The sequence below is a fragment of the Lonchura striata genome, chromosome 4 (genome assembly GCF_050655825.1).
Source record: "Lonchura striata isolate lonStrDom1 chromosome 4, ASM5065582v1, whole genome shotgun sequence".
NCBI classification, from domain to species: domain Eukaryota; kingdom Metazoa; phylum Chordata; class Aves; order Passeriformes; family Estrildidae; genus Lonchura; species Lonchura striata.
The window spans coordinates 45747188-45773512 of record NC_140706.1 but is presented as its reverse complement, the minus strand read 5'-3'; the positions used below and the strand labels follow the sequence as shown (position 1 = coordinate 45773512).

General features: G+C 35.9%; 1 protein-coding gene across 6 annotated transcripts in view; it reads left to right on the top strand.

Annotated features, from left to right (window-relative positions):
* LOC146767617 (uncharacterized) overlaps positions 1–26325 on the top strand; it is a 311220-nt gene that overhangs the window by 131164 nt on the left and 153731 nt on the right. For 3 of the 6 annotated variants that reach the window (XR_014955155.1, XR_014955154.1, XR_014955160.1), the window contains exons 3-4: positions 689–870; positions 3021–25527. The exons of 1 other annotated variant lie outside the window; for it this stretch is intronic. Coding sequence is in view for 1 of the 5 variants with exons in the window: in XM_085578966.1 (XP_085435092.1) it covers positions 689–870 (182 nt within the window). In the remaining 4 variants the exon portion in view is untranslated. The remainder of the gene's footprint in view (positions 1–688; positions 871–3020; positions 25528–26325) is intronic. 2 more of the 6 variants (XR_014955161.1, XM_085578966.1) reach the window with 1 other exon arrangement.

The following is a 26325-nucleotide window of genomic DNA, read 5'->3' as shown; positions in this document are numbered from 1 at the left end:
AGGGTAAGGGAGCTGGAAGGCAGTCACACCACTTGACTTGTCTCTGTTCCTAAGTTGTGTGTTCTAGTTGTCTTCTGATGCTGAGGTAAGATGAGAAGCTATTCTGTGGAAAATTTTCCCTTATAAAATAGACATACTCCTGATACTTCTAGCAGAGCATGGGTTTCGGGGAAGACACACATGGGATCTGATTGTTTTAAGGCCTAAGATAAAAAATTAATTATCTGGGGACAAGGTGAAGGTGAGGGAAGGAATGCTGCTAAAGAATGTTATGGCCTGAAGGAGAAAATGCTGGAGGAATAAGTGATTGTAAACTGATGAGTTTCCTTTATCTAAACACCCTCTCTTAAGGATCTCCTTCCTCAGACTAAGTGATGTTATGTCTCCAAAGCAAGTAAAAAACCTAGAAGAAACCAAGTGGCACTGTATTCCTAAGCCCAGAAGTAATAATATATTTTATAGATATTCACCTTGTGTTGCTATTAATACTGTATAGTAAAGCTCTAGGACTTGAAAGAGCTCTTTTATTAGGCACCATTCTGTTATATATGTGCTATGTGTACCACCTACTGCACAGTGTCTCTGTCTGTGGTATTTTGCCACTTTCCCTATCTTCATTGTGAAAGATGAAGAGATATCTTGAGAAACCACGAAAATTACTCATAGTGTGTCTGTTTTGGCCTTTCAGGTTTTCCCCACATTGAGTTTGTTCAAAAGATCAGACACCAACATCATGGGAGCCTATGCAGAAATGCAGAGCTTATGAAACTTCCTCCCTTTCAGACAACACAGTTCTTGCTCTCTATTGAAAAGGGACTAACGGTTCGTGTCTTCTGTCTGACACACATGCAGTGTCAGCTGCTAATAGTGGTGAGTAGCTCTTATCTGAATAATAAAATCAGGATAGAATATTTCAGCTGGAAGAGACATAAAATAATAGTCTAGTCCAACTGCCTGAGACAAAAGACACCCACCCTCAGTGAACATTATAATTTAACAACTTGCCTATAATGAGCTGCCTCTCATGCTTCTGTACATTAAGATACAGATTATTTTTGAATGCTGCATTAGTACTGTACCCTTTCAGAGGTCTTCAAAGCTCTGTGAATTGTAAAGGCAATAAGTAGGTTAAAAGTAAAGACAAGTTGTTGGTGCTGGTGGTGGCCAGGGATCAGGTGTCTAATGGGACAAGAAGGATGAAATCTGTGCAACTTGCAGCTAATTTCAAAGCAAAAAAGAAATCTCTAAATAATCTTAGAAGAAGTAGAGTGTTCTGAGTTTTATTTCCTCTGTGCATCAGTCTCCCCTTTGCCCCCAGCTTCCTGTGCTGGTCTTGGGAGGAATCTGATGGCTCTTTGCCTGTGAGTTTTCTGTAAGTTTTGGGGGTGTGGTGGGAAGAAGGGCTAGGGGTGGTACTGTGTGGAATTCTCCTCATGAAGAGTGCTTGCTTAAGTGAGGATGTATTGAAGGTATTTTTTTTTTACCCTGTTTGGTTGATTTGTTCTTCCCCTGAGTATGAGGTGAAAAGGAGTCAGTTTTGAGGATATGCAAAATCAGTGATTAAGGAGGTTGACCATGGAAAGATATATCTTATTCAAGTGTAATCAAGAAACAGTTCAGAAGATTGTTCTGTTGTGCAAACCTTTGTGATGATCCTTAAATAAGGAATTAATCTGTGGTATTTTAGAGAAAAAAGGGTGAAATATGCAAGATCTCAAAGGAGAAGGATAAAAAAAGTGTATGTTAACTTTTTCAAGTGTTGTTAAGATATGCAAGCTTACTCAAGTAAATGAAGAATGGAACCAGAGCAGCCTCTGTGGGAAATTTTTCAAATGACTCCTGAGAAGCTTGGGGAGAAAATCATTGTAATGAAACTAGCAGAGAACAAATGAAATGGGATATGAGAAATTGAGTTCCTCAGTGAGACTGGAGAATGGGTAGACAATGGATAACAATAAAATTATCTTTCACTTGGACTATAATAGCAAAACAATAATTTGCAATCAAAAAGCAAATTTAGTGCCAAGAATCCAACAACAAGACTTTGTAAGCTTTATGCAAGAGAAAAAAAGAAACAAATCAAAGAGCAGGAAAGCAACTCACTTGGTGTGATATAGTGTCACAAACAAAATAATGCCTCAGAGATGGAAAATTGCATTCAGGTAATAGCACTGAGAAGTCATTACATCTGCAGCAACTGTTCTTTATATTAGCCTCATAAATTAAATTGCACCGTATTCAAAGTACACAATGCATTATAGCTTTGCTTCTGAAACTTTTGAAAAAAAAAAAAACAAAGCCTAGGATGCCTCTAGATATCCTAGGATTCAAAACAGAGAATGATTATTCATTCTCTCAAGCATCTGTCTTAGAGACTAAATGAAAAATTGGTGTGTCTATGATGATCAAAAGAGACAGTGGCATTGCTAAAGGGCCAATGCTCTAAAAGTTTGATATTTGTACTAATAGTCATGGAGAAGACATTTTTTACATTTGGATATATCTATGCAATTGACTAGAGATCTCCTATCAAACACCTACACTTGATTAAATATTATAAAAAAAATAAAAATATGAAAAAATGCTACTGGTAGAGGAGCTGTTACCAAATCACACTGAACACTGGCAGAGAAATGAATATTCTATGTGGGATGAAACCTTCAGCAGAAAGATCCTATTGCCACCCATGAGGCTTACAAATAGGCATGTGTTAGCAGCACCAAGGGTGATGACATTCTGATGTATAGGTGCTGAGACAGCAGGATAGAAGCTGTGGCACATCACACTCACAGCCTCATATGTCTGCTAGTAAAAGCCAGGGGAGTAAATCTAGAACTGAAATAAAACAATGAAATTGTGAGTGACTGTAGGTTCATGTGTGCAACAGTTCTGACCTCTTAAGAGCTAAAACTTGACCTCCAAAAGGTAAAAGCAATACAGGAAAGCCTACTACTAAAGATATTAAATCAGTTCAGAGATTATTAGGGTTTATAAACTCAGGCTGAATTTTTTTCTAATAGGTCTCAGATGTGTGTGAGTTCCTGTGGCAACTGCTAGGAAGAGACTCATACTGGAAGCGAGTCTCTTCATATGACATGCTGCACCCCACATGCAAAGCCTGATGACCACATACACCAGAGTTTCAGGTTTATATTATAGTTGATTCTCTTTACAATTAGGAGGATAACAGGATAACAGACATTTCTGACTTTGTTTTATTAAGCTCATGTTATTCAGGTTGGGTTATAAGAAATTCCATCAGCAATGGCAATGATTGTTCTGCAATGTCTGCCCTTTGCACTGTGCAAAGGAGCCTATCATTTGGTGTGGCAGTGGCATATTTCACCTGCCAAAAATGCAGCAGCAGCAGCCCATCTGAAGGAGCCCGGTAACCAGCAGGTGATCAGAGGCTCAGGCTAAGCCCAGGGTATAGACATGCTGCTTGGCCTGCTATTTCTTTGCTGGCTCCACTGTTGTTCCCATTCCAAGATCCCTGCTGCTAAAAGAGGGGATGTGTGCTATCAGGGCTGTTGAAGTGAGGGTGAGGTGAAGAGAGGATGGCCTTTCTGACAACAGTAATTGTGCTTGTATTTTGAGTGGGGAAGAATGGAAATTCCTGCAGTTAATGGATGTAATGGATTCTTTCCTGTCCTCATTCCCTCTTGCTGTTAGGGGAAGCAGAGGAGAGTGATGAGGTAGAGTGAGGGTTAGAATTTTTCTGTGCTGGTTTTGCAAGTGTACATGTTCCAGTGAGGTATCAGTGGTAAGGTAGGCATAAGTAAAACTGCTCATAGGAATTGCAGCATCATGGCTGTTTCCTTCAGGGTTGCCTGGCTCTTGGGCAGGTCAGTGACAGTGAAAAACTGATGACATGGAGCAAATGCTCAGAGCAGATTGAAACAGTTTAAAAAAAAAAAATTGCTGTAAGTGGTGTCCTGTAGGATTGCTTAAAACTGAGTGATTGTAGCTTCATGTATGAAAGAGTTCTGACCTCCTAAGAATGACTTTTTTTCTTCTTTTTTTTTTTTTTTTTTTTAATTGTCCTGGTGGGATACTGTGGCTTTAATAGGTGCCGAGTATTGAAGTATTTTCCCTGCTTTCCTCTCTACTGCCATGTTGGCAAGTTTGGCTGTTCAGGGAGAGCGAGGAAGATGACTTGAGGGCATCTTGATTTTTGTCAGGGACTAGCAGATGCCAAGCCCTTGCTCCCCCAGTGCCTCAGCCTGGTGGCTGCTCATGGAGGGAGCCATATGCATATGCTCTTAGTTGGAGTTTGATGCCTGGAGCCAAACAGATGGTGGCCCAGTCAGGCCACCAAGGCCAGCTCCTCTTCTCTACCACAGCCGCAGTTGCCACAGATCTCTCTGCCATACTTCAAACAGGTGTTGGGGATTTGCTTCCATGGAAAATAGAATTGCCACTGTAGAGTGGTCCTCATGCAGATGGCATTGGGTAGCCAGCCACAGGAGTGACATGTCTGAGCTTTTTTCCAAGATTAGCCTAATTTACCAAATGCACATATATATTAAGTTTTTAAGTATTTTTGGGTCGTACTGAAAGGCTGGATTTTGAATGGTGTTTTTAGGAAATGAAGGCAGGAGGCTTTCCGAGGACTTGCCAGTGCCTGAGTCTCCAGTTTCCCCTTGCTAGAGGCCCAGCCTTTTTCCCCTGCAAGTCCCAGATCTGTTGTAACTGCTTCATTAAGCTGCTGTGTGTCACAGTGGTGACTGCACAAACTTAAATTGGCTGGTTTTGTCCACAAGGGTGTGAAACTGGAGGACCAGGAGAACCAGCTCTGCAGCTGTATTTTCCACGTGCTGAGTGGGGGCTGATATAAACAAAAGGTTTTTCCTTTGGGGTTTTGGCAGCTCTCGCCCAATCTGTTGGAGAAATGGTTATGACTACTTCTCTGCTCTCAGATGAAGCTGTTGAAAACTTACAGCCTCTCTGGGAATTTCAGCTTTTTTCCACAGACTAGTAATAAAATCCAGTTTTATGTAATGTTTAATTGCAGATAATTTCAAGTGTCATGAAGTCTGTCTTGGCAAATGTAAATAGATGGGGAAAAAACCCAAACCAAACAAAATGCATCCCACCTCCCCCCCCCATTTTTTTTTTTTTTTGGTCAAATCTAAGTACTTATTCATTTTGACAATATCCATAGTTTTTACAATACTTGACTATCTGTTTTAAGAAACAGCTCACAGCAGATGTTGGCTACAACTTACATCATAATGTTGTTCTGTTGCCTTCTTTGCTTACTTTTTAAACGAATATTTTTCTAAAATGATAATAATTTAGCCTAAATTATCTATTTAAGTAGTTTTATTTGTGCTATTAACTTTTTTATTGGCTTATAGCCTATGTTTTTGTAATGTCTTTTAGTTAAATGGCAATTGCAATGAAAGTGACAGATATATGTTGGAAAAAGCCCTTAGGTGGGGAGTAATAAAATACAAAGCCATACCAAGAGAAGAATTAAAGTAGCATCAGCATCATATTAGAAGTGATTAAATGAACCAAAATTAATAAAATTTGCTTTATTTCAACCCCCCTACCTTGTAAAAATTTTAAAATACCAGTTTAAAAATGTTTCTGAATGAGATTTTGTTTTAGAAGGTATTTACAGAAAGCAAGTATCATAAAAACTGCAGATGATCAAGAGGAGAGTCATGAATAGGGTTTTTTTGTAAAATGTTGGCTTTTCTCATTACAAGTTGTACCTCTGGATATTCATACTTTCAAGGTTGTTATGTCTAGAAGCAGCTTTCACAACCACAGACTTGGTCATCCAGATAAGTAGCAGAAATAGTACATAAACAGCAAATGTTTTTGAACAGGTGGCTAAGATGAGAGAATATGGAGAATAAGTATGTGATAATTACAGCTGGTTACAGATAGCTTTTTTTCTGGTATCACATTAAGGAAAATAATGTTAAAGTGACAGTCTTTATTGAATAAACTGGTCACTGGAAATGTTTCTCCAGCCTGTTCAATGAAACAAAATTGAACAAGTGCTTTAGGAGAAAATTTGCTTCATGCTGCCATCAAACATATTACATTCAATGAACTTGATTAGAGTTTTGATGACAAGGTATCAGTGGAAGTGGTAGCTTGGGCTTTGAATAACAGAACTTTCCAGGAAAGGTGGATCTATCCTGAAACTGATATAATTTGGCAACTGACTGAGTAATATGTCTCTGAGACTTATAGCCTCATGACAGATAATATTTATTATATTCAGGGTGAGACCAGAATGTCAGGATGTCTATTCTGGGAAGTGCTCAAGATAAAAGAAGAGCTGGATAGTGTAATGGTAAATTTGAATAAGGAATTATTTGCTGCTAGTTTTTACTCCTGGACATAACTCTCTGTCCTGGTTTTCATGTGGTTTTCATTGTTTTGACAAACAATTATATTGCAATTGTAAATCTCAACAAATCTATCCAGGAGGTACAAAAAAGGGCTAGTAAGGTTAAAACGATTACATTGCAATTACATAGTGATTGATTTTTTAGAGAAGTGTTTTCAGCTAAGGAAGCACCAGGCAGTGGTATGGTAGGAGTACCATCAATGCAGTTATGGTCAGTGCTTATGGAGTACCATCAATGCAGTTGTGGTCAGTGCATATGCCTAGGGATCTCTTCTTGCTGCAAAATTTGCAAAAATGCCGTCCCACCTCCAGTGCAGCATTGCCCAGTTGGTGACTGGGGATATGCACATGACAAGGATGAAAGTTCTGGGTGGTTGTTATTGAAAGATGTGGCCTGTATTTTAATGTTAATGGTCATAATTGCTCATTACATAGAGCTTAGTTCTTATCATGAAGCCTCACTGAGCCTTTGCATTTCTTTCAGTTAAGTACATGATAGAGAATTTAAGAGATTTGAAGCAAAATATCTTAAATTTCAAACTTCCTAGTAAATACTTTGACAAATATACTTGATATATGGAGATGACCTTGAACAAAATATTTTTTACCTTTATTATTTCATTGTTTTAATTTGAATTTAGAAAAGGAAATCCAGTGCCATAGTAATTGCTGTAGCTATTGCATTTCACTGTCAGTGCCTGTGATCATAGTGGCTCACATGCTTTTTCTTAACTAGGCAATGTGATGTTCCAGCTAATAAAAATACTTTAAGTAATGCTATTTTTTTTTTAAATGGGAATATTTAAATGGCTGTTTACACAGGTCATTGACCTAATTGGATATTTTCTGAAATGTATTTAAATCCTGAACAATTCTGCCTTTTAAAATGGCTAATAACTGCTACCCTTAACACTGTAATAGCATGAAAGTTATTAGCAGTTTCTTGAAGACTGTCTTCCTTGCCCTTGGGTGTGCAAGTCATGCTTGCTTGGAATTGTGCCTGATTTCCGGGAGCTACCGTTTCTCCCAGAGATACTTCAGTTTCTCAGGTAATCACATGCATTCTGGGGGTAGGAGGAGGCTGTGGACTTGGTTCCTATTCCATCCATTGCTGCCTTGCCTTCCCATTCTTTCCCTCCTCTACAAGGGAAAGAGAGTGCTTGTTCTCATTGTGCTATCACAGTTTAGGCATTGGCTTTGGAATTGTCTAATGTAAAGCAGGCTTTCCACAAACAACCTAGTATAAATCAGGTAATCTGTTTGGATAGAGGATGTAGTTGCTATTGTCAGTTGCTCACAGCTTGCAAAAACCTCAGCAGCTGCTGTTGAGTCTTGAGGTAGAGCACTGAAGTGTGCATCTCTTCCCTGCTCTATTCTGATCCAGTTCTTTCATGAGTCAAGCAATTTTGTTTGTAAGTAGGCTTTAATGATGCTCTGTAGTATTTAGGGGGGCAGTCTTGGGAACAGGAATTGTCTTGGAAATCTTGTTTCCACCTGTTGTGGATTTGCAAGGCTTAGGGGATCTGGACTGTAGGTCTGCAGATGTTAGGTATAATACACCTGGGTAGGAGCTTAAAGGAGAGAGGCGATGTGGAAACAGGTCTTTTAATTGCTGTTGTAGCTCTCATATTGAAAGTTATTTTTAATAAGAACAGCAGACTCTATTGTGGTAAGTCCTGCCCCAAGAAATATTCAGGAGGTGATATGACCCGACTCCTGCAGGGATGGGCACTCTGCCCTCACTGGGCAAAAATAGATGGCAGAATGCACATGGTAAGCAATTCCCTTCTTCTTGCCAAAGTGCATGTTTTCATCCCTTGTGCAGTTTAAAAAGCATGGCATGGGCTGATGTATCACTGTAACAGTTTCTTAGGAGGTGTTTCCTTCTGTCTTGTTTCCTTTATAAATTTTTCAGTGTTTCATAGAAGTAGTTAGAGTTCATAATTGATTAGTTGTGTTTAATTATCTTTCATTTATATTGATAGGAGAGTGAGACACTCAACTTTCAGAAATGGGTTTGCTGTAATGTAGTCCTGTTTGTCATTGTGCAGCATAAACAAGCACACTAGCAATAGTAAGTCTTGTTATTAAATATAATTGTAAAGACAGATGAAAATCAAGTGGTTCCCATGAAAAACTCTAGAATAATTTATATGACATCATTTAGTAAAAAAATATGAATTGGTGTTAGATCTAATTATGCTTTCCTCTAAAGATCTTTCTACTTCAATCTCAGAAATTCTCCAGTAGAACTACACATTTGGGAAGATGGTAATTAATTTACATACTATTTATATAATGGGAAAACAGATGCAGAATCTGGGTTTTCCTCCCATTTGTAATGAAAGAGGTAATTACAACAAGGGAAAAAACCTACTCATTAATGTAAATGTGTGCAAGCTCTTTATTTGTTAGCGATATTTTAGAAAGATTTTTAAACTGTACTGTATATTTTTTCCTCTGAGCTGTAGCAACTGACTAGTACTGAAGCCAGCCTGAGCAGGGAACTTTATCATGGTAATGAGCCAAAAAGTCATGTAACAGAATATCTTCCGACAGAGGGCTCAATTCTGAGAAGCATCCAGCCTTATGATATGGTTGCTCAGTAGGGAGGGTGATCCGTGGCAATGGGGATAACTCAAATGAGGCACTGTGATCTCCTGGGATGTTTTCGTCCATTCTTTGCTCTCCTGAGGGCATCTGCATGTTCCTGGGAGCATGAGTACTTGAGCTGGCACTTTGTATCTGCTTTCTCTAGCAGTCCTTAGGTCCTCCAGCACTCATGTAATTCATGTTGCCAAAACAGATCTAGGGGTGTCTCTGCACACTTGTTTGGTTGTGGTGATAGCCTTGCCAACCCCCAGCTTTTCTATCACCGTAGGAAAGACTTTGTGCAAATGGTGTTTGACCTCACACTTCAACACAAATAAGTATAGAAATTTTGAGAGATGTTTGGTATCTAGAATCTCCAGTCATAGCCTGCTATGATTTCTCTTTCCTATGTACCTTCTTTTGTCTTGGTATCAGGCAGCCCAATATTCAGATTTATATCAAATGATGAGCATGTTGAAGCGCTGCTTTGCTTTGAAGTCCTGGTTCTTTGTTTCTTACAATCTCTCCATGCTGTCACACACTTTTTTTTCCACTTTATTGTTGTTTGTGGTTTTTGTTTATTTCCTGTGTCAAATTAGATATTCATTCAAGCCACTTGAAATCACCAACTTGGTAAAAAAAAAAAAGTCTGACAAAATCAATTATAAAGTAGGGCAGTTGAGTTGAATTAATTTGTGGAGTCACTGTCACATTGATTGCAAAAGGGTGAAATGAGAGGATTGGGAGCAAAGACAGAAAGACAGGGAAAACAAAGAACAGCAATCCTTTCTGTGACCACGGCTGTTTGCAAAGCTGCATTTCTTTCTTGTTCCTTCCATTACTTCCTCCTACCTGGTCCAGCTAATAATGTATGCCTGTATATGTCCATGTTTCAGTCTCAGTTTAAAGGAGAAAGCAGGAAGATAGATATCTTTTTACTTGAAGGCTAGTATTCCTCTGTATTGTGATAATAAAATATGTTTTTCAACACCTTTGGACATTCTCTTGTGGTAAACAGATGTGCCACCAGATTTCATGAATAAGTAAAATGGGTTGGTCTTGAATTATAGAACCGTTTGCAAGACATCTCACAGACAGCTTTGGACTTTCATTTGTACAACAAGAAATGGGTTTTACAGAAATAAAGAATAATTGAAATAATATCTTCTATAATTTATTAGAATTATTATTTTAACAGTTATAACATAAAAAACGCCTTTATTCAGGGCACAAATTGTTAGGTGTCTTGTTAAAAAGGGGAAAAAAAGGAAAAAAAGCTGTTACTGCTAATCTTCAAATAGCAACTTCTATATCTAACTCTGTGACTTAACAAAAATGTAAAAAATGACTACTTCTATCTCATATCATGCAAAACCACATGCTGGAGCCAGGGTGTGAAGCCTCTGAAAGGTGACCACTTAGTGTTTTGAGTCTGTTGAACAGGAACACTGGTAGCTCTGGATTTAATGATTTTGTTCTTAAATGTGAGTATATGTGACTTTACAGCCCATGAGTATAATTGACTGCAGGTTGGTGGGATCTATTTGAAATATTTTGGTATGTTGGAATATAGCACCACACAGGCAACTGCTCTACATAGTTTCTCTGTCTTTCCAGTATAGATCCAAAAGTAATTCAAATAGCTTATGAGCTGTAATATGTGTGGGCTTCTAATTATGTATGTCACTGTGCCATGACTCAGTAGCATATTTCCTGTATATAGCAAACAAAGCAAGGAAAACTGTGGAGGCTTTAGGAATTCTGTCAAACTGAATGCAAAATACTCCTTGAAATGAGTACCTATTTTAACTGGATATTTCAAAATTGTTATGGATGACTTTTGACCTGAAGTGAATGAAGCCAAGTCTTTGTGTATCCTGTTCTTAAAGTGAGAAGTGTAGTTCACAAGTTGATCAGACAAAACACCAAAGTAAATGAGAAAACTTTTCTGAAAATCAAAATGTGTCCAAAGATGTCCAAATACTTAGTGTGGGGTGGAATAATATGGAGTATATTGGTTGGTTTGTTTGATTATGTGTTTCTTTTGTTTTTGGGGTTGGTTGCTTTGTTTTCCATTTTCATGGGTTCCCCAAATCTCAAAGGAGTTATACCAACATCACATCTCTAGCAGACCAGATACATAAACTTTCCCCAAAATAATGTACCTTGTTGAATATTGACTGCTCCATTTATATGTAGGAAGAAACATTTTGGGGTACCACCTACAGGTAGGTCAAAAACATAGAAGAGGGAATAATTTTCCATACCCAGAAGCTGAATGAAAAACAATAAGAAAGAAGCTAGGCAGGTGAGGAATAACATGAAGTATTAATGGTCATGTTGGAGGTCAAGCAGAGAAAGAACACAAAAAACTTGTGAAGTTAAGAGAGTGGCAAGATTTGTGATAAGATTTTCAGAATCTGACTCTATTGCATATAATTTCAGAGGCATGAAAGCCACTAAGGTCCAGCAATGGAACCTTGTTTTTCTTTCTTGCTCACTTTTGATGATATTTGTATTAAATAAAGCAAATAAAATAAAACCTTTCAAAATCCTTAGTGAGAATTTTGAATAGAAATTCGAAGCACTTTCAAAATGTTTATTCAGTAGAAATGAAGTTCTGAAAAATATTTGAGTCCTACACTAGTTGTGAAAAATGTACACTTGATTTACAGTTCTATTTTTTGATAAAATATTTGTCGAACTTTTTTTTGTATTGCAGCATAAAATGTAGTAATTTGGTAATTACAGTACTGTACATATTTGGGGTTCCAAGAGTCATGAGGCTCTAGATGTAAAGAATATGAAATACAGGAAATCTAGTGAATTTAATGGAAGAAATGCAACAGCACAAAAGCAGAGACCTTATAAACAGAACATTCTTTTAGCAGAATGTTCAACTATAATTACAGAAAAATTTACATTTTTGAGTTTCAAAAAACCAATTTTGTTATGAAAGCCAGTTTCAATCTATGCTTTCACATTGTGCAGAATAACGTAATTCATATCAATGAAATGCTTCTGTTCTCAAAGTGAACAGTTAATTTTTATGTACTGATGGAGAGATATAGAGTATACATCAAAGTTTATATGTAAACACTCTTTCTAAGCACATAATAAATGCTTATTAACGATATGCTTTGAGATATGTTTCTTATTTAAATCATGTGGTATTTACTTTATTCAGTTCTTAAGACACTTTTGTGTCTATCTCCTAGAAATTCTTACTAAGTAAGAAACTTGGGGAGTTTGATTGTGAGTGCAAGCTGTTGTCTTCTGTTATTGCTTCTCCAAGATTATATTTTGATTTTGAAAGTAGCCTTCATATTGTCTGCAACTACTAGTTGCTTGGCACCTCTTTGGAACTTCTTAATATTGTTTAGCTTATTTTAAAATTAGAAGTGGCCCTTTCTTCCTGTGTTTTATTTGTTGGACTATTCTTTTCCTGCTGGTACTTCTTTGGTGTTTATAGTAAATAGACAGGTAAGTGAGACAGACTTCGGTGATAGAGGAAGTTGCAATTAACATGTTTGCCTTTTGATGATTTATAAATGCTATGTACTTGTACATATCCAGCATTCTTTGATTCTTTGTGGTTGTGACTTTAGAAAGTGGTAGTATTAAAGGCATTTGTTATTGCCATTTTTAATGTGTGAGACGTGAAATTATTAATTTATGCCAGACAAAAAGATCTTTTAACTCTTTGTGTACGTGCAGGATTATACGTTACTTGGTCAAAAAATTTCTTCTTATCCAGAAAAAAGTTGATTGAACTATTAATAAAAAAGAAGTAGCTTTATTTCTTTATTTAAAATCAAATTCACTTTTGCATATTGTATAAATGAAAGCTTCTACTAAGAAAAATGTGACAAACGTGGAAGGGTTTTTACTAAGGTCAGACTTTTGTGAAATTAACTGCTTTTACAGTACATATATTGGGAGGGAGGGGGGGAAGAAGAGAAGAAAGGCAAAAAAAGATGCACTTTTAAGGAATGATTAGTCTCGTTTCAGAATCTAAAACCTAATTCTGTCAGTTGAAGACAATTTTCTAACTTTTCTTAGAAGCTACTAAAGTATTTTTTCATACATCCGCTTAGGAAAGGAAGAGTTCATAAAAATTTTGTAAATTAAGTAGTACATACATGATATGTAATGGCAGTGCTGAGAATATTTGACTAGAGACAGTCTTTTCCTATATTTTGGTAGGGTGAATATGAGGAAAATAGAGAACAAAGGAAAAATGAGACGTGGGAGGAGAGATTAAGAAAAGAAAAGAAAACAGTGTATTTTATCAATTTTCTTTTCATGAGGAATAACCTGAAAATGAAAAAAATTATAGCTCAGAAATGAATTTTTTTTACATTGCTGCCTTTGAGAAGAATACCCAACATTATTAGAAATTAATTCTGATGTTATCTTTTGAAGATCAAGTGAAATTGTTCTTCTGAATATAGACTACAAACCAGGCATGTTATCTGTGCAATTAGAAGCAACATGCTCCACTAAAAAGAGTGAAAACTATTCAAATTTACTCGGATGGAAGAATATAGGTCTTCATTTTATTATAAAATTTCCAAGTTTAGCAATATTAATCTCTATCTTTATACCTCACTTAATTCTGTGAAGGCACATTATAAGACTTAAGAAAACAAAGACTGGAAAATGGGAACATGATTTTCAGGTTTTTTTGCAAGTAGATTCAGCTGTTCATAGATTTTCTTTTCACATATTTATAAAATGTGGTGTAATAACCTCAGATGAACATTCAGTACAGGGACAGGAAATTGGTAAATGAAATAATTTATCTCTAAAAAAAGATTCCAAATTATGTGCTGTAATATCTAATGTACTTAATTTCTTTAAATTATTCAACTGGGACTTAGGGTGTTTTTTTCCTTTCCTTTGTTGTCCTCTCTGCACCACTCCTTCCCATCTCTCCCTCCCACATTTCTAGGTGTATTGTATGGAAAAGACATGCTTTCATGATTTTAAATCTTAGGGTTTTAAATTCACCTCTCAGACCTAATTAAGTTCATCCTGTTTCTTTAAAGGTGCTGAACTGTGTCTCTCAGAGAAGGGGCTCAGCAGTGTTCAGCCCTTCTGCAAATAACATACTGGAAATGTAGACGCTTTTATTTTAGATAGTTAAATATTGATTCAGAAGGCTCATCTTAAGCCTTTTCATTTGGAAATATACCTTTTGATGGGCTTCTTAATTTCTAAATTCTGCACTTTTATAGCTTGAGTGGGCCACTGGTGGGACTAAACTGGTGTAACAAATGGTCAAGTGATGTGATTAAGGAACTGCTGGCTGATATGCTTAAGATGCTGATTCTTTTCATATTTCAGTAGTAAAAATTGAAGTTCTGCTACCAAAACATCAGCCTTTCCTTTGGTATATGCCAATACTGTAGCATTTAAATTACTCTATTAATATAAGAGCATTGGATAGTACACAGCAAAAATTATTGAATTATTGAATCAAGTGTAAAGAAAGTGTTTCAGTTTGTGGAAAGGATATTTTAAAAAATGGAATATACTATTTGTATTGGGGGTTTCTCAAGGTTAAAGATAACTTTGGATCAGAATCTGTGTAAATAAAGAACACTCAAGCTAGCTAGTTCTTGTTGACGTAACTTGGCTTTATACAGTGCCATTAAATGATTTGGAGTATACAAGGGCATGCAATAATTGAACTGGTGGGTCCATGTGCACACATCCCCGCCTTGCCTTTCTTGCTCCCCCTCGGCGGCGGTGCTGCAGCCGGACCCTGCCTGTGCTGGTGGAGAGCTGCCCTGCCTGGCTGCCCCACGCAGGGGTTCAGCGGCACGGGCAATCGTGTGCTGACCCAGCGGCTCTGCAGGGTGTCCGTGCCACTCACAGAGGTCTGGGAAAGGGGCCGTGCGCCTCGTACGCCTGCGGGATTTACGTTGCTGCTGCATAAACTTTGAGCAGAGGCCGATTTTTAATGTTAGTGCAAGAAATCAGACTCTGCCATATGGAGACAAATATTTCTGTAACTCTTGTCTCTTTCTTAGCTCAGTCTGCGAGTCTTCTGAAATGCGAATTGCAAAACTGATATGTTGCTGTAATATTTGACATATGATACTCTGTAGTGGAGAATAATTTCCTCTTCTCATTCATTCATCATTCAAAAAAACCAAAACAAAGAAAAACCCAAAACAAAGCAAAACCTCATCAAAATTAATCTGAAGTTTATAATAAATGAAACAGATAAATGGAATAATAAAACCAGGACATACAATTATTTTTAATAATATTCTAAAAAATCTAGTATTAAAGTTGCATGAGAATAAACTGTTACAGTAAGCTGTATTGTAAATATTTTTGTTCTCATTGATATATTTAATATAAATTAAGCCATAACTTATGTTAATTTACATTGCAATTCAGTTTTCTATTACAATAGACAATAATTTATATTACCATAGAGAATAAATTATATGATAATTTTTCTGATTGCTGATGTATTGAATTGATTTTTATTGCTTGCTTCCCTGAAAAAGTCCAATAATCTTATGGTACAATATAAGCATATGGAAAGTATTGGTTTTTAACTCTGTTGTTGTTTCTAGTTTTGGCGTTCATTATCCGAGTTGATGTACCCATGCATAGCTAATTACATTTTATGTTAGTGCATGTTAGCATTTTTATTTTCTCTGTTTCTTTCTTGTAAATCCTTCTGTGACTTAACTGTCAATTTAGATTTCAAAGACCAACTTTAGATTAAAGCCACAATATAGCATTTGAAAATTATTTTGGAAACTTTGTGGCAAATTGAGTTCTAGAATTCTAGTCTTTGTGTCAAAAATGACTTCTAGAATTCCTCTTTGCAAAGGAGAGGACAGTTGTGTTTGGCATAACAGTACAAATAACCCTTTCAGCTGTCCAACACGTAGAATAATCTAGTTGTGTCTTAAAAGAAAAAAAACAACAAATAAACAGTTAAAAATGCACACAAAAGCTTGCAAAACAAACAAAAGACCTCCCCAAATACACCCCCCAAAAAACTGATAAGTAATATAGTGCCTAACTGGCAGTTATTCTGGGACTTACCAAGGATGCTACTAATTTCAAGCATTTTGATGCATGTGTCTCTTTACATTTTTGGTTGTTTGTTGAGTTTTGTTTGTTTGTTTTTGTTTTTTTTTTTCTTTTTTTCTTCTTCATGCTTTATGTGAAATATTCCATCCTTTATTGGAAAGGTGAATTAACTTATGGTATGGTATGAACTGAAACTCTGGAAATCACGTGGGAAGCCTTAAACAGAAAGGCTTAGTCTGTACCGTGAAGATTCTCACGTCCTTATATTGTCTCTTGTTTAAAATATTTTCATTTATAATTGAATCTGCACATCTCATTTCCAATTTCATTCTTGGATTTGTGCTAACAAAGGGTTAAGAGTTTAGTAATGGACCTAAAATGTTGAACAGGGATGATACTGATGCTAGAAGAGGGAAATTTGTTCTGGCATGAAAAGTATCTTCAAGATTCATTTTATCTAGCAGAAATTTCTTCCTTTGTCATTCCTAATAGTTGGAAGGTTTAGGAGAGTTTGTGCTAAGAGGGAAGGGGGAACATGTATGAGAAAGGTCCCCCTCTCCAAACTCCTAAGCAGCAGATGGGATTTTCTGGAAATACTTAGATCATACCAATAAATAAAGACTAGCACATGGTCCTAAGAAACAATGTTTTTGCATATATGGTAAAAAAAATAATAATCTAGTCTCAGAGTCACAGCTGCAGTGGCACAATGAGTCATAGTCTCTGAAGTGTGGGATACTCCCTTTATAAAATGGAGTGGAATGAACTGCTGTTCAGATGCAAAATCTTCCCTAAGACCCACAACCGAGCTTTGAACAGAAATGTTTTGACTTGTCAGCAAAAAGTGGTTTACTTCAGAAGTAGAAAGAAGCAGGGAGCAGGAAGAAAAAGCATACGAGTAAGATATGAATATAAAGTGAGTTCTCCCCCTCCCTCCAAATCTTTAAGCACGAAATTGAGTTTCCCGTTTTGGTGGTTTGATCCCCTTCTTATCCACCCCTCTGTATTAAAAAAATACTAATATTTAAAAAGTTGATATTTAGATGTATTTTAATGAAGTTCTTCCTTGGGGCATCGTTCATGTTCAGTCTCTTCAAGTGCAAACACTATAGAAAAAAAAAAGCTATTTTCTGTTCTCAGTAAAGATTTTTTTTAAGCAGACAAAATTACTACAGTTTAACTTGGCTTTTATGCACAGATATTTTACTGTAGGACTACAGCATCTGAGAAAAAAGAAAAGTAGTTTTAATTAGAAGTGCTACTGTTTAGAAGCAGTAGCATTGTAACTTGATGGCTCTGCACTATAAACAAGGTTTATAGAGAAGGAACATGAAGTTTTTGGACTGGTATAATTGTAAAAAATGGTCTGCCGCTGAATGTGCAAATCCTTCTTTAAGTCACTTTTTACTAGTGCTTTAAATCCTTGTTACTTTATGCCTGCTTATTCTTTAAAGTATAGCAGTTAGTTAATATACCAATATATCATACTCGGCTGCTCGCCAAGCTGCTGTGTATGAAGTGCAAGCAACCCAACAGGACATCTGCCTCCAGGGGTGAAGGCATGGCAGCCAAGGGGAACCCACACACAGCCCACTCTGCTTTAGCAGTGGTCCCTGGGGTGTTGCAAGCACCAAGTGGGTTTTTTTCAACAGTTTAGACTGGATGGAAGTAAATGGAGTCCTGCATCTATCTCTATTTTTTTATTGGTTTGGGACAGGGAGAAAAAAACAATCAGACAAGGAAAAAAAAGAAAAAACTCAGCTACTTTCATTCACAATGGTGCAAATAATATGGCACATTTTATGCTGTGAAAATCTAAGTAAGGGAGAATTTAAAAGTCCAAAGAGGATCCCTGTATGGCTTTAGATGTCACTGGTGGGAGGAACTAGAAAGAAAGCTTCCTGGAGGAGCCTGCAGAAGGGATTGTCTCTGTACCTGAAATGTTTTTGCAGTGTCAGTCAGAGGGAGGGCCTGTGGAAGCCAGAGCCATGGGACTTGTTGAGATGGACATGTTTGGTGGCTGTACATTGTGATGTTGGCTGTGCTATGCCAAGTGTAATCCTTAAACATTGCTGTATTAATGTAATAATGTACCTCAAGTACAGGAGATTGCAAAGCTGTGTCAATCTGGGCGCTCTCTCACTCCTTCTTTCTGATCACCTCTGTGGGGTGGAGCAGCAAGTATTTCTGATGTTCTATTGTTGTAGGCCCATGCACTTGGAAACAAAAACTTGGAGCAACCTTACATTATCTGGTGCCACATGTATTCATATGGAAATATAAAACCCAGCTCTCAACTGGAGAGTTTGAGTGCCAAACCAAATCAGAACAAAACTGATCCTATCCCTATCTATAAAAGGAACTGTGTTCACACATGATATGTTCAAATGCTTCCCTCAACAGTGATACCTGTAGTCTTCCATTGCTGCGGCACTCCACTCGGGTTTGTAGAAAGCTTCAGAACTCCCATATTGAAGTTATCATTGCTATGATCCAAAACAATAGTAGCATAGTCACTTTCAGAGGAAAATAAATAGGGTACTTGGTGCTTCAAAATAAAAATCCTGGTCATCTGTGCTTGCGTATTAGGAAGCTCAAGTCTGTGTTAAATGTGTGAGACTATAAAAAGGGTGTGTTTTGAAATTTTACCATTCAAATAACAACAGACTATATTAATCAATGCTTTTAATTTTAGCTGAAGTACGCCAGGGATAGTCTTCTAACATTTGGAATTATATCCATTTGGGAAACCACTATTTTTTAAGAATTTGTTCTTCAAAGATATCCCACAGTTGTGGACATATTTCTGTTTGACTTGGTGCCAAATGAAGGAAAGGAAAAAAATTTGACATAGTATAAAGTAACATCCCGAAATACAAAGAGAAGCAATACAGCTCAAGATGAGTTTTATGGGAAAAATATATCTGTATGCAAATAAATTATAGCCAATAATGGCACAGTCATGAAATTGCATACACATACAGAGCCTCCCTTACATCGTGCATGTTTCTGTGCCTTTGCTGAAAATTCAAGGCTTTTTGTAGGCACTGCTTTAGTAGTGTGATTTTCATTCAGATGTTAGCAAAATTTGAAGAATCTCTATTTTAAAATGAGAAGCAATGCTGTATTGCTTAGCAATCCAAAACACAGACATAAAAAATCCCCCAAACACCAACTCTATGAAGAAGGTGAAATAAATCTACTGGAGTCACAAAGATGTCATAAGGATTCAGATTTACACTTTTGGTGAACTTGAGACTTTGCTACTTCTTATAAAGAAAAATGTTCCTAGAAGTGGAGCAGTGCTACTTTTCTTAATAATGATACACTAAGATCATTATTACTGTATCTTTCTTACAAGACAGTTTTTTGGAATTGTTTTCTCAATTCCAAAATACCAGAACATGTCAGAAATGTGTGTGTATATAAAAAATATATTTTAAAAATCTATAGATCTATTTTTTTTAATCTGTTTTCAAAACTGAAAGACAGTGTAATTCTGAGTTTAAATACTTTGGCCAAGTAGCAATGTTGTTTCTATACAGAATTTCTCTTGTATCAAGAGTGAAAATGCAGTGTCTCTCTGGTCCTGTGCAACATGAAGCCTGCTACTGGCCAGCAAATAATTTTAGAATTTTAGTATTTTAGGTGCCTATAATGTAGCCCTGGTGCAGCTGCTATGGACGTGTTTAAGCTTTTCATAAGCTCATGCACATAGAGAATAAGTCAGAAAACTGGATGCTATAAAGCAACATTGAAAGAAGCACTCATGTTTTCAGTTTCTTAAACCATATCTTGATAAAATATTTAGTAAGGTGAACTGTGTCACGGGCAAACGCTGTGCGGGCATCTTGTTTTAATTCTGGTCTGTACTCACTAGCTCTGCAGGCTTGCATTTGATCTCTGAGCCAAGATAAAGCTCACAATGAGAACCAAACAGGGCAAATAAACAGAAATGTCTGCTTTGGTAAAGGGTGTCAAACAGAAGTATTCCACTAAGTCCACAGTCTGTGCCACCAGGCAGTGTTATTCTCACGGCCATGGTTGTGAGACAGCGTCCTCAGGCAGGAGTGACAAATTGTGGCAGTGGAGGAGACGCGGCTGCTGAACTCCAGGGAAAGTTGAGCGAGGCGGCTGTGGGTGCCCAGGAGAGGCACAGCTGCCCAGGGCACCACAGTCACTGCTGTGCCGCCACTGTAGCTTCACTTGTAGTCTGGTTTAGGTTGCCATGGCAGGCACGGACAAACATAAAATGAATGGATTTTCATTACCCTTTCCCAAGTGCAACTTTTATATGCCTTACCCATCTGAGTCTTGGGGTTTTATGTGACGATTCTGTAAAAATGTTTCTCTTAATTAATAATCCCTAAGAATCTGGTAATTATCAGCAGTTTAGGGATACTTTGAATCTTAGGTACATTAGAGAATTATTTCCTCAAAAATATGAGAGTTTGGGAGGTGTTGCTTTTGTAATAGTTTCCAACTCTTTGTTTGCTAGAGCTAGACTTGGACACCACTAGAACATTTGTTCAGGATAATCTGTGGCTTCAGACTGCTTTCCATCACTGAGGAAACATGAGAGACTAAGTTCTTCGAACTCTAACCTTCCCCTTGTCTCCCTGTCTGAAAGGATGAGGGAACACATTTCAGAGTACAGTCGTTTAAATATTTAGTAGTGACTTTACTGCTTACTGCTCTTCATTTCAAAGGGGTTAGCCCCAGAAATAAGCACAGCTGCTGCATACTTCAGGAGTAAGTGTTTTCAGGATGGCGCCTTAACACAGCATTTGTACAGGACTTGTATGGTATTAACAATTTTAGGTCCTGAACCTGCAAACACTTATGTGTTTCAGTGACTTTACTCTTGAGAACAGTCTAGCAGTACTCACATGAGTGTGATTATGGACACCAGTAAGTGCTCACGAGACCCTGGCATTAGTTTTCAAAGGGATCGTAAACTTTGTGGACCATTGCAGAAATATATATGCTGCAGTGACCTGCGAAATTGTCACATATATATTTAGCTATATGAAGCAAATGATGCATTCCTTGTACTCAGTTCTGTAAATGGTTAAATGAGTAGATTTCCTCATGCAAGTAAACCAAAGCAAATGTAAGAAATTATACAGGATTGCTTACAACTGGACATAAATTTATGTGTTTGTAGGTCTGTCCTGCACACTTTACTGTCAAAAGATGTAATTTTATTCCATGTGTTGAATCACAAATGCAATGCTCTGGATTTGAATACCATAAGAAAAATAAACTGATGAGTCTGCAGGGTGAAACAGAATCAACCAAAAATCTCTACTGAAAAGGTATCTGGTAACTGCAGTGAAGGTGAATCAAAAAATTACTAGAAAAATAATTTTTCTTTTAGATTTTTAAAAAATGAATGTGTATAAAATGTTTAAACATTAAATTATGTCACTGGACCAAAAATGGCCCGATGACATTATTAGTTCCTGCTTCTTTTTCTTCCCTGTTTTATGTTGCATTTGGGTGAAATACCTTAAAACATTACTTAAAAATGGTAATATGTTTTGTAGTTATGCTTTCATTAGGAAATAATCAGCATTTCATGTTTCTGAGCTCTTAAAGATAAGAAAAATCAAGAAAAAGATAGTATCTCTGTGTTCTTTAGTATATAAGGAAGATAATATAGAAAGCAACAAAACAAAGAGGTCTTTAACATTGTTCTCTAATAGAAGTAAGAATGGCAATTCTATTAAAGCAGCTTAAATATTTTCATTGTGCTTTAAAAAGCATTCTTGTGAGCTTGTCCCATTTGTTAGAGGACACAGAACCGTGTCTGTGTTCAGATGCAAACTAGGGTTTTGCTTTGCAGAGCCACCGGGACTTAAAATATCAATGCCTGAGAACTGAGTAATTCATTCTACTGTTTAAGAAAGTTGTTCTAACATATTAAGCATTTAAATATCAGGGATGTTTTTTAGAGCTATTATTGGAGAGTTACATGGGGACTGCTATTATGCTTTGTAGTTACTATGGAAACTTTTAAATACCAGCAGTTTGGGAACAAGAAATTGGATATAATTTTTGCATTCATAAATCCGGTTTCCTAATAATAAAAGGGACAATTGTGGATTATCAGACTGTTACCAAAGCTTTCCACAAGATCTTAACTTTATTAATCTGCAGAAACAGGAGAGAAAAATTTATATTAATAAACTTTTACGAAGAAATAGGAAGAAATAATGATAACTATTTTTTTATTCTTTTGGAAACTAATAAATTCAAACACCAGGATTTTAATATATTCTCACAAAAATGCATAGCTGATCAAAAAGTGGGTTTGTAGAAACACCAAACAACTTCTAAATTATTTTAATGAAAAGGTGAGATAATTATGACTAAAACCCACTAATTATTATGTAAAAAATATATGCTTTAAAAGTATTTATCTTCTTTGATCGCTTCATGTAATCTTGTTACAATAAAAACCATTTATTAATATGATGAAGATTTTATACTCATTTGGGAGCTTAATGACAGGGGTCTTTTATTTGTGGATGTCATGCAATATCATACCTAGAAAGACTGAAATATGCTAAAACAGTTTTGAGAATGAAAATACTTGAGCTGGCTAATATTTTTTTTAATATTAGAAGGTAAACTAAATCCACTGCAAAGCAATAATGATTTTAATATGTTTGAAAAATTATTATTATTTTAAAAGTGGTGTTTTCCTGTATTAAATTGATTCTTATGCATTAATGTTTTTGTTGTTAATTTCTAGTGATAAGATATTAGTAAAAAAGATTTGAAGAAAAGATTTTTTAAATTTAAATTCGAAAAATTGTGTCCCAATGGAAATTTATTACTAAAATTGTTGTTTTTGTGTTTATCCAATTTGGTAAATGTTTGATTTATTTCTGTTAAAGTAACTTCATTTTGGCACACAAACTCTAACTACTCAAAAAAATTTGATGTTATTGCTACAACTCTCTTTGAAATTAATGGCTTTCTTAAGAATCATAATGGGATTTTTTGAAAAGTGACATCAGAAATAAAACACTGACAAATGTAATCTGCATAAGTACTGAAAATTTTCTTAGTGTTTAATTTTAATAATATATTTTTGTTTCAAGCTAGTTTAAATTTCACCTGGAGGCTTTGTATTTGAGGAGGCACCTAATATTTTATAAAATTAATGTTCAAAGTTACCACAGCATGAAAATTTGAATTTAGATGTTGATTAGATCTCTTCATTTTGCTTTCCTGCTTGTGAACTTGTCAATTGATTTCCACAGGGATATGAAAAATAGGTTTTAGACAGAGATAATCCACTATAATCCCAAAACAGAAATCAGAGGACAAAATGGTCACAGCAATAAATTATTCTTTTAAACATTCTTGTTACCTTGATTCCTCCAAAATTTTCCAAATCCCCTGCTTAATGTCACAGGAAATATGAACCTCAACAAAAACTTAAAATAAAGAGGCTGATACTACATTTTTAAAAATTATTGATTATATAAAATAACATTATTTAGTTATATTAATTGCCATTTATTCTTTTAAATTGCTAGTCATATTTATAGTAATGGCATTTTTTACTCTATCTCCATTGCATGGAAATTCTGTTTTCATTGATTAGATAAAGCTTTACAACACTGCATAAAGTTCAAAATTGGCTTCAGTCATTTCACATCATCTGTAAAAAAACATGTGTTCTCATAGACAGATGGGCACAGACCAACTTCTGTGAATGGAGTCTGCACTTGGAATTTTAAGGTGGAGGAGACTGAACTTCATGAATGTGTTTTTGTGATTTTCCCCTCCCTCCTTACTTCTGTTAGCCTAGAGTTAGAAAAATTATTCTTTATGCAACATGCATATTCTGTCTTCCATGGATATACGATGACTGACATTTGTTTGTAAAATAAACTGCTTTGCACCAACTAGTACCTGTTTAAGGAAGTCAATATTGTACACACATCATGCTCTAATATGACCACAGAGATGCAAGTGAGAATTTAGGAAAGAAAAATAAAGATTTAGGAACAGGAAGTTGTTATAGTAAATACAGGCATTTTTGCAGTTGCCCTAAATATGCACATTAGCAATGATGGTTTAAAAGGTTTGCAATATAATTTCTTGCTGGTAATCAATATATTTGGTAGTGGGAATTTGTAATTTTTGATATTATATAGATACTTTATGGACTAATAACAATTTGTAGTGGATATAAACTTTCAGTCATCCAGAAAAAAATCTATTTAATTAGAGGCATAAGTTACAGGTAGAAAATTTGGTTCAATAATATTACTCCAAGAAATTAGGATATAGTACAGTTACAACATTTCACTGTGCGCTAATTTAAGACACAGTGAATCATGCAGCACACAGAATTTGGAATCTGGATTTTGCAAGTGTTTTACCTTTACCTTTATTTCAGTGTAATTATTCAAATACTGTTAAAACATGCACCAAAGTGGCTATGACAGGGAATATTTTGTTAGAGGATGTGTGAATTGTAAGGATTCTAGCTGAAAGGAGGATTCAAAATCAATATGTTCTTGGAAGGGAGGTAAATTTGAGCCAAGATGACCTCTCTTTGCAGCTGATGTACAAGCTAGGAATTATTAGTGTTCACTCAGAGAAAAGTTTTAATGCAAGCTGAAAATACTTATTTTAGAGCAAACATGGAAAATTGAAGGACTAGCTTACCTATTTGATTAAATGCAAAAACGAGACTGCGCGTAGGATTTTGTTGTGCTGTGATAGAACTTATTTTACCAGTCACTTTCATAACCTTTAAACAGCCTTAAATAGTACATATGAAAAACACATTCATAACAGATTCCCCATAGGGAATTTTCTTTGGTTTAAGAAAATTTTATTAAAGATTGGCATTGCAAATAACATTTTTCATAACTATATGTAGACCTGTTAAAATTTTTATTAAAACTGGAGTTTGGCCTGTTCTTTTTCATCATTCTATCAGATATTAAACTCCAGCAGCAGCTGTAGGAAATGGAGAAAGGGATTTTCAAAGGGATTTGAGTCTCCCTGTCTCCGTGCCTTTAGTGATCATATTATCATAACTATCACACATAACAAAGCTCTAAATCTGTAATTCAGATAAAGTAGTCAGGACTTTGAAATACAAAAATCCAAACATATGCTGTAACATTTTTTTTGCAATGCTGGTTCCTTTAACACAGATTTTGTAAACTTGGGGAGGTATCCAACAGATTTTGTATACTAAAACATGCTAAACTTAAATGTTTGATGGAAATTTAATTAAAGGTATGTTCCATTATACCTACAGGAGTTCCACTAAGAATGTACCAGATACTGTTCTATCAGATGTTGAGCAAACCACTAAAGGTTAATAAGAAATGATGATAGGAGCTTTTTTTTGGTCTGAATTATGTAAGCTAAACTGCTGAGGAGGCAATGCCCATCTTTTCAACAGTGTGAGTCCTGTTTCATGAGGGGACAGCTCAGCATAATGCTGTATTGAAATGGTAAGTATGAACACAATTCTCTGATGAACTTATAAAGCTAAAGATGCAATGTAAAAAAAGTTAAGGAGGCTAACTTGTAAAGAAAAAGCAATGCAGTGTGAAAGAAATGGTTTCTGACGTATTTTAAATATGTTTCTAAAGTTATTTACATTGAGAAGATGGTTTTGGTATGAAGTGCCTAGGGAAAACTGGAGATGTATTGTGAAAAGTTAGGAAAACTCTAAATCTCAATATCAAACTGGCTTGTAAATGAGCAGTTGCATATATATTTATTGTAACACTGCCTTCTGCTGGTCACACCTCATTTATGATGTAAGTGAAAATGCTGTGTAATAATAAGTTGTTGTGTTTATCTCAAATTAGTCTCAATATGAAATATTTGGTGCTTAGGAAACATTTATTTGGAGATAATGTACATCTATCAAAAATGTCTGCATCAATGGTAAACCCATTGCATCTGCACTATATGCTTAAAATTTTTAATTTGATATTTTTCTTGACCTCAGTTGAGTGAAAACTTTTCATGTATAGCATACCAGGGAGTTATCAAATCCTTACACTTTGTTACTAAATAGATTCCTAGTTTTGCTTATTTCCACAGAGTTGGAATTTCTGCTTGTTTCTGGTTTTTCATCTGGTGGGCTTTGACTGTCAGAGAATCTACACCAAACAAGACATCTGCTGAAAAATTTCTGTTTCATAACAGAATGTCTATATGTAGCAGAAGTTAGGAGACTTTTAGATCTGTGTGTTTATGTACACATTTTACTGAGTGTTTGCATAAGCTGCACTTTTTGT